Here is a 14,757-nt window from a genome sequence, read left to right on the forward strand (position 1 = left end):
GGGTCTCTGCTCAGCACACCAGACATGGGCTCTAAATTCCTCTGGACGTGGCTGGGTCCTTGTGTTTACACAAGATAATTTCCTGCTTGTTTCTTGTAGAACAGGCAGCTTCACACAGGCAAAGAACGTATAGGTTTTTATCTCTGAACTTAATAGCATAACTATCCCTCAGGTAGCCAGGGGGGTGGGGAAATTGAATGAGATGTCAAGTAAGCATGCTGATATAGGTTCTGAGAGAGGAGAGGACAAACCCTCCCCTGCCCCAGGTCAGCCTGTCCATCACAGATTGTCTACATCCACGCTGTCCAGTGCAGGAGCTACTAGCCTCCTGTGGTTATCAGGCAGCTGAAATGTGGCTAGTGAAGTTGTGGAACTGAGTTTTTAATTAATTTACATCTAAATTGAGCCATATGAGGCTGTATATGAGACACAACAGTTCTAGAGAGATTCATATTATTTTATAAATTATTTCTTTATAAGTAGTTCTAATACTTTTTTAAAAAAAATTTCCTTCTGGCTATTTCCAAAAGCTCCTATTCATTCTTTGGGTAGGAAGCAAAGGCTCATGAGTTTTTCTTGTATTTTCATTGCTCAGCAAAGAGCACAGCAGAGGGTGTTTCCTAACTGGAGAGAGGGAGAGCCAGTCTTTTGCACATAAAAAAAGGTAAGTTTTCTTTGGCTTTCTCCTGATTTCAAGTATTCTCTTGTTCTTAATGATCAAGAAACCTTAAGCATATTTACTCCATAAACACAAGCAGGAAGAGCTGTAACTCAATTTGGGTTAACTAGGGGTTTAAGAATCTGTCCTCTCTCCATGCACACCCATCTGCAAAGAGACACTTTGCACCCTGTATCCTGGGATAGAGTGGTTCTCAAAGTCAGGCCTGCATCACAATTTGGGGGGTTTGTTAATACAGGTTCTCAGACCCCAGCTTCAGGGATTAAGATTTAGAGGGTCTGAGATGGAGCTTGTTTTGGTAGTTAAAAAATTCTCTGGGTGACTCTGATGCTTACCAAAGCCAAGAATCCTGGATTACTCTGCACACTGTATGAGCTAAGCCAGAAGAAAAGGCAGAACAGAGAGGTTCTGCAGTGAGAGTCAGCCCGCAGTGCTTCTGACAGGAGGAACCAGGTCATGGAAGATTGAGCTCCAGGTCAGAGGCCACCATCCTGATTCCTAGTCTCCATCACATCCACCCAAATAAGGGCCAAGCTCACAAAGTGTGTCTGAATCCCATTCACAACAGTGTGTCTGAATCCCAGTGGTGCTATACTCTGGAGATGGCACTGTGGATTTTTTTTAAGAAGGGGAAAATTTTAGCTTTGAACAAATAATTATTTTTTAAAATCCCTTAGATACCAAAGCTCCAGAGTAGAACCATTGTTTTAGATGGTAAGCAGAAGGCAGAAAGACCATGAAGTACTGAGTATCTAGGAGACTCAGATACCCGTGGGCAATGAGCCAGAGGACCTGGGTGTCTTTAAGGGAGAAAGGGGATTGTGAGAAAATAGGGCATCTTACCTCCAGGGCACTGAGGTCAGACCAGGTGACATTGGGAACTGAGCTTATAGGTGTGATCAGTTGGCTTGGAAAGAATGGATTGTAATGTCCTGTGGCCGAAAGGTACATTGACAATGCCATGTTGAAAGGGAGAGTGAAGACGGGAAGGTCCCACTTGCTGAACACTGAGCTCAATGCACTCGAGAAAACTGGGCTAAAAAGGAACGGAACAGAACAATCTGGATGTGACAAGCCAGACTGGAAAACGGGGTCTTTATACCATCAAGGACTTTGCTTCGCCTGCCAGTATGTGCCTAAAGTGTTCTGTTGCCAAACCACCCACAGACTGGAAATATGGGATATGTTCATCATGGAAACGATAATTCAAAAACACAGTACAAAAAAAAATCAACTCTTAGCTTCTTTGGCTTTTGAAAAAATATACTCTGGGGTTGCTCAGAGTGAATTCTACATCAAGGTTTTAAAAATACCTTTGAAGTACTTAATAAAGTATATACAGAGCTAAGGTGCCCTGCAACACTGGATCATGTGTCCCTTCCTCCCATCAGATGATACCAGACTCCTGCATCCATCTCTTCATGGATCTATTATGCACATCTTATTTGGGAAAAGAGAAATACTTGCCCAAGGAAGGATACAGGTAGTGTAGGTTAGAGGAAAGAGATTTTCTATTCAGCGGGCAGAGTTGACAATTTTGAGCCACTGACAAGTGTTGTGACCTTAAGCAAGACACAGGTCCTCAGTTTCCTGGTCTGTAAATTTAGGACTGGTTTGGGTGGTCCTTGGGCCTGTGTCTCTCCCTCTTATTGAACCAATCAAGAAGTCACATTTCTAAGATCAGAACTCCAGATTTCCTGGGTTGTGGGAGGTGTGGTGAGCACCCACTGGCCACAGCTGAGTTCTAAAAATGGGGTTCCTGGACCAGCCATATCAGCATTACCTGGGAACTTGTTAAAAATGCAAGTACTCAGGCTCCACTCCAGACAAACTGAACCAGGAACTCTGGGAATGGGGAGCAGCCACCTGTGCTTTAATAAGTCCTCTAGGTGATTCTGATAGTACTCAAGTTTGAGAACAACTGATGTGAGGGTGGGTCTCAACATTGGTATATTTTAGAATTGGTATATTTTAGAATCACCTGGGAAGATCACCAATCACATCAGGATACTGATTGGTGTGAGTGTGTGATGTTTGTGGCCACATACATTAGTGAGCTTAATGTGTATCTGGGGCTGAGAACTTCTGGATGAGACAAGGGTATTGGAGGAACTGGTAGAAGGCCAAATAACTGGTTGAAGGAAGCATACAATTTTAGGTGGTTATTACTATTTCCAGCGGAAATTTAAATTAGTGAATCTAATTTTTTAAAAATTCTCTATTTTCAGATGGGCACAATGGCTCACACCTGTGATCTCAGCAACTAGGGAGGCTGACACAGGAGGACTGCAAATTCAAGGTCAGCCTCAGTATTTTAGGGAGGTCCTAAGTAACTTAGCAAGCCCTTGTCTCAAAACAAAACAAACAAACAAAAAAATGGCTGGGAATATACCTTAGTGGCAAAGCAACACTGGTTAAATCCCTAGTACCCCTCCCCCAAGTTATTTATTTTTTAAAAATGTTATGGTAAAATACACAGAACATCAAATTTACCATTTAACTATTACTAAGTGTACAGCTCAATGACATTAAGTACATTCACATTGTTATACAACTGTCACTGTTATACAGCTTGTCAATTCACAAGACAGTTTTCATATTACAAAATGGACACTTGGACCCATTAAACACCAACCCCTCATTTCTTCCTCCTTCCATACTTTTTTTTTAATGGTGCTGGGGATGGAACCCAGGGCCTTACCCCATGCTAGGCAAGGGCTCTATCACTGAGATACATCCCCAGCCCCTCCCTCTACAATTTTTTCAGAGGCATTTTGAAAACCAGGTACTTACCACGTCATAGACATAGCAGATACAGGCAATAATAGCCACCAGAAATAGTTTCCTTTGTCTGAGAAGACAGCTATGAGTAATCCCACCAAGGTGCCATTGTAGCCATGGAGCCCAGTTGCTATGGCAGACCTGTAGGCAGGAGGCACAGCACAAGTAGACATGGGGAGGCCTGCATGTCAACTATACTTGTAACTTCTAGATCACATTCACATTAGAAAATAAGATTATACTTGGAAATGTTTCAAAGACTATTAAGCATCATATAAATACTAATAAAAACAGGAAGTATACACATAGATAAAACTTCAAATGTGCATGTAGAACAACCCTCTCCATAGGTGTCACAACCAAGGACAGGTGTAGAGGGTCTGAGGGAGGAGGGGGAATAGGCCAGGCCACCTGCTCTGCTTCATTTAATCTTTCTTGCAGAAAGTTCTTATTATTTATTTTAAATCATTAAGTAGAGTTTTTTTTGTTTGTTTTGTTTTGCATATAAAACTATTTCCTAACCCTGATTTTTTGGTGCAACCGATTAGATTCCTGAAATGTAAATATAGTATCTTTATAAACATTAATCTCCCAAATCTTTCAATTTAGCATATGTTTTCATATTGCTGTGTCTAAATATGCATTTATCCTTCTCCTCCTTCTTCTTTTTGGTGCTGGGGATTGAACCCAGGGCCTTGCTCATGCACTGATATCTCATAGTGAAATATATATTTCTAAGTTACTGCGAAGAAAAATAATTACTTATATTTTACTTGGCAAAGTACCCTAACATTTAATGACATGCATGTTTAGTGCCTCTTTTTGAAATCTCTCTTTGCTAGATATTTAATCTCACTTTTAAAGATTTTCCTATAGGTAGGTGTCTACTCTGGCCATAATGGTTCCTGTTTCATAACTGGGGACTAGAAACCCTGAGTGAGAAATGGGAATATTTCCATAGAATAAGCCCAGGCCTGTTAAGCCAGCCCCCCTCAGGGCTCCTGGAGTTGGCAATGACACCACTTGGGATATGCCCCAAAGAATCCAGTCGACGAACTGGAGCACCACAGGCTTGTCTGGGATAGATGAAATAAGTTAAGATGTAGCAGGACCACTTCAATGACCATGAAGGGCACAGGGTCTACTCCCCAAGAGCTTGGATCTTCAGGTGATGTCTGTGGGGAGGGGGCAAAGATGGTGAGGTGAGTGAGGAAAGTCAAATGCAGAGCCTGCATCCAGGGAGCCACGGGGCAGGGAGGGATGGGAAGGGCAGGGAGAGAAGTCTTGGCTCTTGTCTCTAACTGGGCCAGGAGCTACCAATGCTGATGTCACATGCATTTACTGGGGTGAGAACATCAGAGGTGGGACTCCCTGTTGAAAAGTCCTTTGTCTCCCTTCACTAATCCTTCAGGGAACCTGGGAAATTGTATTGCTGAAATCCAGAAAGTGGGACTATGCAGGCTGACAGTGGAGAGCTATGCAAAGACTTGCCCTCTCGACAACTGTCTTGGAGAGTTAATGCCTGAGTTTGGTCAATGAAAAATGAATGGTGACATCTACAAATTGGAGAAGCCATGGCAAAAGCAATAGGAAGATGACATGTCATCACTTGGAACAGAAATGTCATTTTAGTGTAGTCTTTCGAACCAAAGAAAGTCAAAGAGATTTGAAAACAAACATGCAAATATGACTTATCTTTGAAATAGTGTGCCAAGGAAGTGGGGTTGATCATATTTCACTGGAACAAACCAATGAGGGATTATTCAGTACAGCATGATCCTAGAACGACACTAGATTTGTCCCTCTGAGAGCTGAGCTGAACTTTGCATTGTCTATGAAGAATGAGTTTGCTAAACTAATGATGAAGCAAAATATAAAGGGCTTTTTAAAAAGCCATTAAGCCTTTCATGAATTCATATGCATTTTTTTGCTCAAACAAAATGCTGAAGACAATAATTTTATTGACCATTAAAGAAGATCACCTTAGAAGCTCTTCTGGTAATCACCTGTAGCTGAGTTTTGGCTACCCTGTCTTATCGTGAGAATGTGGCATCATTCAAACTGGCCAATTATTCAGATATTAAGAATAAGAGACAATAAATGATTCCCTGACTTCTGACTCAAGGCAAATAGGAAGAGATCTGTGGAGTAAAGGTTGTTTCTCCCAGGAAGGGTGTGGCTGTCAACCGCTCCCAGTGGCTGGTTGGCTACTATCTCAGAAAGGGAGCCACAATGCCATAGACAGATGTGCCTACCTGTCCTGGCTGAGCAAGAGGGCCGTCAGGGTGGAGACCACTGTTCCCACACAGCCATTGAGAGCCCACCAGGGGTTCTGGACCAGAAGTCCCACCAGAATCAGGATTCCACTGATGGGGTTGCTGACGAACACCACTTGGGATATGCCCCGAAGAATCCAGTCGACGAACTGGAGCACCACAGGCTTGTCTGGGATAGATGAGATAAGTTAAGATGTGGCAGGACCACTTCAACCCCCAACCCCGAGCAGAAACACCAGGGTCCCTCAGAGATGAAACTGACTTTTGATATTCCTTAAGCTTCTTTCCTCTAAACCCTTTGCCTCTTTAGTGGCACCCAGATCCCCCAAATCATTGTGTTGTTTTTTTTTATGCAAAACCTATACTGTCCCTACTGAAATCTAAGCTTCAGAGTCTAACGTACTTACTTACCACCCTCAGAGGTACAGATTCTTAAGTCAAAGGAATGAAATTAGCTATAGTAAAATTTTCATTTTTAAGTACTGAAATTACAGATGGAGCCTATTGCTTTCCTCTGAGGAGGATCCAGGCCCTGACCACTATTCCAGGAAAAGATATCAAGAGGTTTGAAGGTTGAAGATAAAAAATAAGAGAGTGAAGAGTAATGGGGAATCTAACCAAAGATGTAAGTAGAACTGTCAGTCAACCATTTCCCCAAAGCCACTTTTCCTGTTTCTCCAAGGGATGGATGCATAGATACCTTTAAGCCACCTGGCAAATTCTTTCATATCACCGGTGACATAGCCAATTGTCTTGGGGATGCACCTTCTCCCTCCACATGATGCAGCCTGGTTTTCACTGTGGTCTACTTTGACTATTGTGGGGCTGTCCTCCATCGTTAGTTCTTCTTCTGGATCCTTCAGAGAAGAACAAAATTCATAAATATCCCTAATGTAGAACTTTCCAGGTGGGCCAACTAGGGCCTAGTTACAGTAGCCACAAAAGAGGAGTTTAAATACATCCATGAGGACATGCCTCATGGGACTAAAAAAGCCCTGTTTTCCTCCTGAAACATCATGGAGATTATCATCCAAACTCAAATTCCACACTATCTTGGTCATCAATGTCTTTAATGCTACCATGAGAAAGTTCTAGACTGCAATAATATAAGGTTCAATTTCTAGTTCAATAAACATTTATTGAACCCCAACTTCCTGTACTCAAGGGCTCGGTCTAATTGAGAAGAAAGAAAAATGTTAACATGACAAGCCAAATAACACTACGGGAAGAGCTAAAATCAAGTGCTTGAACTTCATACTGTCAATTAAAGGAGGAGCAAGATCAAGTTACAGAATGACTTGCTCCCAAAGCAGACTGATTAGCTACTTTCCAAGGAAAGTGCCTTTTTAAATTAAATTTTAAAATGACAAAATACTAGTTTTTATTTAAGACTTTGAAGGGGAAATTCAAAAAGAAAAACAAAACAGTTTGTGTGTTTTAAGAATCTTCCTAAGTTTTTAAGGAACCAGCCTTCCACCCCCACTCTCCAAATCCAACACTGATGAAATTTGTTCTTATATCATGCAACTGTCTCAGATCTTCTTTTCTTTTGGAACCTGTCATTTAAATGTGTAAACACAGGTAAGAATGATATTCCACAAAGATATAGAAACTGAGAAAGGTTATGCCGTCAAAAGCCAGTCATAGCCAAATGTCTTCTTTGATATAAGGAGAGTAACTAAGAACAGAGTAGGGTCGAAGAGCATGAGAAGAAGATTAACATTAAACAGGGATGAGAGGTGGGAGGGGAAGGGAGAGAGAAGGGAAAAAGCATGGAAACGGAAGGAGACCCTCAGAGCTATACAAAAATACATACAAGAGGAAGTGAGGGGAAGGGGAAAAATAATACAAGGGGGACAAACGAATGTCAGTAGAGGGGGCAGAGAGAGAAGAGGGGAGGGGAGGGGAGGGGAGGGGTGATAGTAGAGGATAGGAAAGGCAGCAGAATACAACAGACACTAGTATGGCAATATGTAAATCAATGGATGTGTAACTGATGTGATTCTGCAATCTGTATATGGGGTAAAAATGGGAGCTCATAACCCACTTGAATCAAATTGTGAAATATGATATATCAGGAACTATGTAATGTTTTGAACAGCCAACAATAAAAAATTAAAAAAAAAAAAAAGCCAGTCATAATCTAAGGATTGTATGGTATAAGGATTTATAGGGTGTAATTATGGTAAGCATGCCTTGGCAAAAGACAAACGATGAAACCACAGCTTGTGTTCACTATGGGACTATTTTATACAGTAAGTATGTAATGTTACCCGACAACAATATGGTACTGCGTAGACAAAATGAGGGTTTTATGGTAGTAGATATAAAAGAATATCAATGGTATAATTTCAGAAACAGAGAAAGACAATGGCCAAAGCTCCTTGGGTGTGAAAGAAAAGCCCAGAGCACAGCCAGGTCAATAGGAAGCAAGCAAACCCCAAATCATAAGACCCTAGAACATACAGATATAGAATACCGAAGTCACAGTCACATAAGACATGACCAAAGTTTATGCAGAAAACCAGCTCATCTTCCCCCAAGGCAAGGCTGTGAACAAAGGGTTCTCATGGCTATTTCTGACCTCATCATTATTCCATTTGCTACATCAAATTGCTATTCACAGATAAAGTTACATCTTTTTTTTTTTTTTTTAACATCCTGATTCTTGTTTTGGTGTTTATTAAGCCCAGCACAGAAATAAACATGGGTAACTGATTTATTTCTGAGTAACAATTATACTTCAATTGTATTACTTTACTGCCCAACTAATCATCCTGCTTTTTAAACAATAGTGAACCATTAATTGTTGCACGAAGTGGAAGTTATTTATACAATGCAATGTGGGCCAAGGTCATTCATTCTGTTTTGGCAAAACAATGTCAAACACCAATATCTGTGAAATTTCTAAAGAATTTCTAACATTGGAAACTGCTGGAGGCCAGGAACCTAAACTTTATTATACCTGTGAAGATGTGAAACTACTTGAGTAATTAAGCATTTATGAAAAATTACTCTTTATTTCATACTGTGTCTGAATGATGACTATTTCTTATTTTCAGACATCTCCTTCTTCATATCTCACAACTGAAAATATGGCACGGTAAGCCCCTTCCTCAATGACCCATTTTCAAAGCCATACCAAGTCATGAGAGGCCCTGGGCTTCAGTCCAGGTAACCACAAAAAGCACAAAGCCACAACTTCCTGGAGTTTCTATACTGAATATATAAGGTCCCAAAAGTGACAGATTCCAAGGAAAACAGGGGGAGGGGTGGGGGAGTGGTATTTCCCATTGACTACAGAACAAATTCCAGAATAAAATTCATGCTCTCAAAATTTCCAGGATATATTTGTTTGTTTTAGAGCATTTTAAATACCCCATCACCTCAGAGATTTTAGAGATACGGATTCAAAACCTGATACTGTAACTGGCCAGACGTGATTGAGAACCTGAATGACCTGAGTCCCCTGCTCAGCCACCTCCAGTTAAGACTAAATAATTTTTGTTCAAAATCCACAGCCCAACCTACAGAAGGCTTATTATTGCTATTTGTGTCTCCAATATCTATGTGCTGGGATGCGTGGGAGGGCTATGATGCCCTAGAGACAGGGGCTTCTCCTGACTTGAGAAAGAGGCTGCGTTCAAGAGAGATCTCATGAACCATTTATTCTGAACTGCTAGTTCAACAAACATTCTCAAAACCCTGAGAACCTTGATACTTGTTCTAGAACTGAGGCAGGAGAACTGGTTAGGAGCAATCAGTAATTTCAAGTTGCGATTCTCTAGAATTTGATCATGCTAGAATATGTGCATTTCCTTAGGGAAATTTAGGGTTCCACACATTCTACATGTGAAGTCAGTGAGAGGCTATGGAGATGCTCTGCCTGATCCCGACTAAATAGACCATTACATTTCAACCGAGAGGAAAATAAAATAAAAAGAATTCTAATAGGAGCAGGATAAATGTAAAATCCCAGGCCATGGTTCCCGTGCTTTTGCAAGGCTTTCAGAAATCCCCAATTCAGTGGTCAGACTTCTAAACCACAGGCAATACCACGTGGCTTTTTGGCACAGGAATCATGGGCCTTTGGTTCAGCCCAAAGCCCTGAGCTCAGCGGAGCTTGCTGACCCCCCACTTCCCAGGCTCTTCTCAGAAAAGACACACCAGAGCTTGCAGCAGGCTCCCAGGTTCCCCAGAGGAGGCTGCAGGGGAAAGCATACCTGTTCTTGTGGCTCATGGGCCAGGACCAAGTTTAGCCGGGCAAAGCCTTCGTGCGCTGCCTCACCAGCTTTATTTCCAAAAGGGTCTATCCAAATAGGACCATGACGGGCGTCACCAGCGCCACCAATCAAAGACCGTCCATTCATCCTTCCTTTTTCTCCATACATGACAAAGGGCAAAAATACATGAATCAGCAGGATGCGCCCTGGCTCCAGTGAGCACGAGAAAGCCCAGATGGGGGCAGTGGGGGGGGGGGGCAATGGGGCCCCGGTGTTGGAGGTTGCACAGGGCCTCCAACACCAAGGACAGACCTCCTCCTCATCAAAGAGCTTGCAGCCGGAGGGAAGAGAGACAAGGAGCTGACTGCAGAAATGGAATGTTCATTTTGTTTTACTTAAAAAGAAAAAAAAAAAAAAATGGCAGCCCACCATGCTGCTGCGCAGAGCCCAAGGCCCAGGCTTGGTTCTGCTGCGTTTTTCTTCTCTGCTGGCAGGAGGCTTGGCCCATGTGAAGCCTTCTCCAAAGGGAGAGGTGAGCTCAGGCTCCAAAGTGCTTGTGGCAAATTTAGGGTTCTATATGGGGGACCAACACTGAGACAAGTTGCCCAGTCTTAATCAAGTGTGAGATAGCGAAGACATGGAGTGGCCTCTGTTTTCTTCAATAAGATACTAGCTGCACTATTTACACACAGCAAAAGCCCATTTAGGAGGCCAAGAAATGGCGTTTTTTTCCTTCTATCTGATTAAGAATGCTTAAATATCGAATATCACCATTAATAATAAACAATTGTTAGTTGAATTCAACAAGTGTGGCAGGTTTTAAAAATTTCTCTTTCTCTCTGTCTTCCTTCCTTTCTTTCTCTTCCTCTCTTATTCTTTCATTGCCTCCAAGGATACCCTTCTTCCTTCAGAAGTTCAGAAAATTTGTCTGTGTGGTATTTATTTCTTTATTCTTCCCTCTTTCGTTTATTTTACTTCTACTGGCTTGATGTGAAACCTGAAAACTTCACCAGAGTAGCTCTAGAAGTGTACAGTTGTGGAAATATTTCTGAAATGTCTTAGGAAAAAGTGTGTGTGTGTGTGTGTGTCCATGTTAAATTATCTGGCTAGTTATATACCAAATTCATGTGTCTGAGTTGCTCTGCAAGTATTTTTGTTTGATAAAGAATAGCATTAAGAAAACCGATGGCAGGGCTCTCATATACAGGTTTTGAAAAAACAAAAAAGAAGGAAAGAAAGACAAGAAGGGTGGACCCCCTCTTGTTGTAGAAGCCTATGCCCCCACCCCCAGTGTCTGCCTTTGTCCATCACCAAACTCACACGAAACTCAGAGAACCACATCATTGAGCTCAATGTCAATATTTTCTTAGATCCAAGAGAAAGAAAATTTGAGAGCTAGTTGGAATTATAGAGAATCATAGTAACCACGCTTCATTTTATAGAAGAGAAAACTCAGGTTCAGAGTGGGAGCTGTTGATGTTCACTCAGCAAGCAGCAGGCAGAGTATGCCTTAGGGAATGGGTAGCCTTGGTGGTTCTTCGTCCTCCGTCTGGGGCCAGGCACATTACTGCTGCCCGAGATTCTATTCGAGTCAACTAGAAGGAGCTGCTCTATATGGTAGGGTCTGCAGTGGATGCCAGGGCTCAGCCATGTAGTGAATGCAGGAACCTTTCTTCATGGTTGCCCCAGGTGTGTGTGTAGGGGTGTTGAACAACAAAAAAGAAAAGGCTCAGCCAGCCCAAATTTCATCCTATACCCTCCCAAGGAAACAGTTACTCTCCAATAAGCAAACATCTCCCTGTACCTCAAAGGGAACCTCACTCTTCTGCAGTACTGATATAGCAAGAGCAAGGTTTGCATGTAACATCCCAAGAATATTCTGGAAGCTGCACCTGGTGAGCTTTCCAGCAGAAGCTGGAAATCGCTTTTCACAGCCCAGATCACTAGCGAAATGTGGCAGTGTTCAGCATTGATACGAAACAATATCAAGATTTCAATTCAATTGCTATTTCCTATTTTATTACACAGAATGAAACTCATTCCATTATGAGCATTATTGGAGAAATTTGCACAATTGAAGAGACCCGAGTCTTCAATTTTCTGTGCCTCAAGTATCACTTCAAAAATAATACAAAATTTTGGATATGGATATAGAAGTATTTAAACATTCATATTCCATCATACTAAAAAGACTTTCAGCATTGATGTTTATTTGGTACTTACTGTAATCTTTATTTTAGGTAGTTTTTGATTGTAAGTGTCAGAAGTGCTCAGTTCTCTTTAAATCTGTAATCAGAAACAAAGAAAATGCTGTCAGGTACTTCTAACTCCCGTGCAAAACTCTTCGCTTCTCAGTAGACAGCTCTCCTAGAAGCCTTGAATTTTACATGCCAGAAAGTGCAGCTGCAAGAAGTTGCCAAATCTGTGGCTGCAGTGGAGACCCATCCGTTTTCCCTGATGGGTACAGAGGCAGAGTCCCTTCAGCATGACAGCACCTGCAGAAGAGCCCGTGAATTCATACTTGGAAAGCGCAGTTCCTAGCATCCCACTTTTATTTTCCTTTTGAGCCATATAAATGCTCATCTCCAACTTAATTATTCCAAGAGCACAGCCTGAAACTTTTAATAGTGCTGTTAAGTCAGAGTCATTTAGCACCCGAGTGGACAACCTGTAGCAAGCAATCCTCCACGTAGCTCAGGGCTGCTTCTACCTGTTTTAGAAGTGCAATTAAAGACACTGCCTTGAAGCGTCCAGCAAGAAGCTCGTGGCTTCTGTGAATTGCTTACTTGTCTACCAGAACTCCAACTTGGCTGCTTCTATTCAGTCCTGACAATCTGAGACATAGCTCTCCATTAAACAAAGAAAAGAGAAAAAGAGCAAAATTTAGAGAGAACTAAGAAGGCAAGTCTCAAAAACGAGCAGTTGGAAATTACTAGAAATGAGGAGGGTACTTACCCTCCAGCTGGTGTCCTGGTGGCAGAAGGCAATGGCTGATAGAGACCTGCCAGGCACTGTTAAGAGAGAGAGAGAGCTGCAGAGGACAGTGCTGGAGGGAGGCACCTAACCTTTTATACCCAGAGCCCCACTCTGCATATCTGTGGACTGGTTTTCTCCTCCCACTTCAGCCACCAGTGCCAAAGCAATGCTGGGGAACTGGTCCTCTGGCTGCAGTACCTGCTGTCTCTCTCTTCTTGGTTTGGTGCTGACAACTTTGCCATGGTTTCCACAGCATCCTGAGGTCTTTATCCAGTGAGAATCCCAGTGAAATTCATCTTTTTCTCCTCCATGCTATTTCCTCTAGACCCTAACCTCCCTTGAAATATTTTTGTAAAGATTTGTAACCAAAAAGAATCCACATAGTGCCACTTAAAGCAAAAACCACGGACAGGTTGCTGCAGAGTGGACTCAGGAGGGAAATGATTGCTCCCTGGAGTGGGGGCTGGGGGTGAGGGTGGGGTTCTTAGACTTGATGCAATTTCTGCACAGGCATGTGAGCAGCAAGGCCCTGGGGCGCAAGGTGCAGGGTGGGAGGACAAGGTGTACAGAAGCCGTTTCTGAGGAAAACAGAAAGACAGATGTTTCCCTGGAATGCTCTTTTTTTTTTTTTTCCAGGTGAGAATCCCAGACAGAACTCTGCTGTTTTTTGAAAGTTAGGAGGCAAACATTCCATAGCAGGAAACTCTACAGTTGAATTTAAAAGCCCTTTCCATCCCCTTTCTTTTAATTTCAGTTTTGTGGCTTGTTCCACGGTGGCAGGAATCTAACAAACTCAGGTGCACTTCTATGCGCCTGGAATTTTGCGAAATCCCCACAGAGAGCAGAGCAGATGTGTCTGATCTTCCTCCATCCGGGCCTCCCACCCGCTGGAGGTGCAGATAGTCCTTATCCGCTTGGGCAAGGCGGCTGGGACTCTTGGGCTCCACCCCCTGGACACCCGCCAGACCACAGGGTTACTCATCCCCATGGGACCCCCTCCCTGCAGGTGTTTCCCAGAGGCTTGTCTGGGCCCTGGGAGGGAGGGCTGTAGGTCAGGTTGATGGTAAGGTTTTCAGGTTGGGAAAATCAACATTTTTCCTGGTAAAATGAGGAGAAAACAAGCCCCTGGGGTCCCCTGAAAGAGAAAAATGAATCACAAGAGTGTGGGGGTCTGCTTTGGGAATGAGAGAAATCACATTAGTGTTTTCAAGAGTTTGTTACACAAATGGACCAAAGTCCCTCATGCTAATAATGATAATGATAATGATGGTGACAATAATGGCAAGGATTTCTACAGATGGCTGAGCAGCTCCTCTGGCTGCTGTCACTGTGCTAAGCATTTTTCATGCAATAGTCATGTAACTATAGCACAAATCCTATGCAGTAAGTTACATGCTTCCCATTTCACAGGTGAGGAAACTGAAACCCAGAGAGCCTAAATAACTTGCCCCAAGTGTAACATCAAAGTTTATACTGTTCATCACTCTAGTGCTGCCCAATATTTCCAATTTCTGCTCATATGTCTGCTTAATTCATTCATTAACTGAATTAACTCAGTCATCAACACATATTTATAGACTTCATCAGGAAGCCACCTCTGAATGGCACCCATGCAGCCTTCTGTCTTGGCCCGGGTCAGATTGAGGGTGTGTAGCAAGTCTCAGGTCTAGCAGAACCACCTCCTACTACACTACGCCCTTCCTCCCTCCCCGCCCTCTGACCTTAAGTTCAGGTCACAAAAGACAGCCTCCTTATATGGTATGCACAGGTAGTCAAAGCACCTGGGATTCTAATTCTGGCAAACCTGAGTCTGAATCCTGAT

The 14,757-nt window shown here is 42.6% G+C and overlaps 1 protein-coding gene across 1 annotated transcript in view; it reads right to left on the bottom strand.

Annotated features, from left to right (window-relative positions):
* Positions 1-10,106, bottom strand: part of Slc14a1 (solute carrier family 14 member 1 (Kidd blood group)) — a 22,070-nt gene extending 11,964 nt beyond the window's left edge. The window contains exons 1-5 of the mRNA XM_027935648.3: positions 9,960-10,106; positions 6,437-6,593; positions 5,716-5,905; positions 3,473-3,601; positions 1,523-1,715 (exon numbers count right to left, since the gene is read on the bottom strand). Of these exons, the coding sequence (XP_027791449.2) occupies positions 1,523-1,715; positions 3,473-3,601; positions 5,716-5,905; positions 6,437-6,593; positions 9,960-10,106 (816 nt within the window). The remainder of the gene's footprint in view (positions 1-1,522; positions 1,716-3,472; positions 3,602-5,715; positions 5,906-6,436; positions 6,594-9,959) is intronic.
* Positions 10,107-14,757: the final 4,651 nt, after the last annotated feature.

The sequence above is a fragment of the Marmota flaviventris genome, chromosome 16 (assembly GCF_047511675.1).
Source record: "Marmota flaviventris isolate mMarFla1 chromosome 16, mMarFla1.hap1, whole genome shotgun sequence".
NCBI classification, from domain to species: Eukaryota; Metazoa; Chordata; class Mammalia; order Rodentia; family Sciuridae; genus Marmota; species Marmota flaviventris.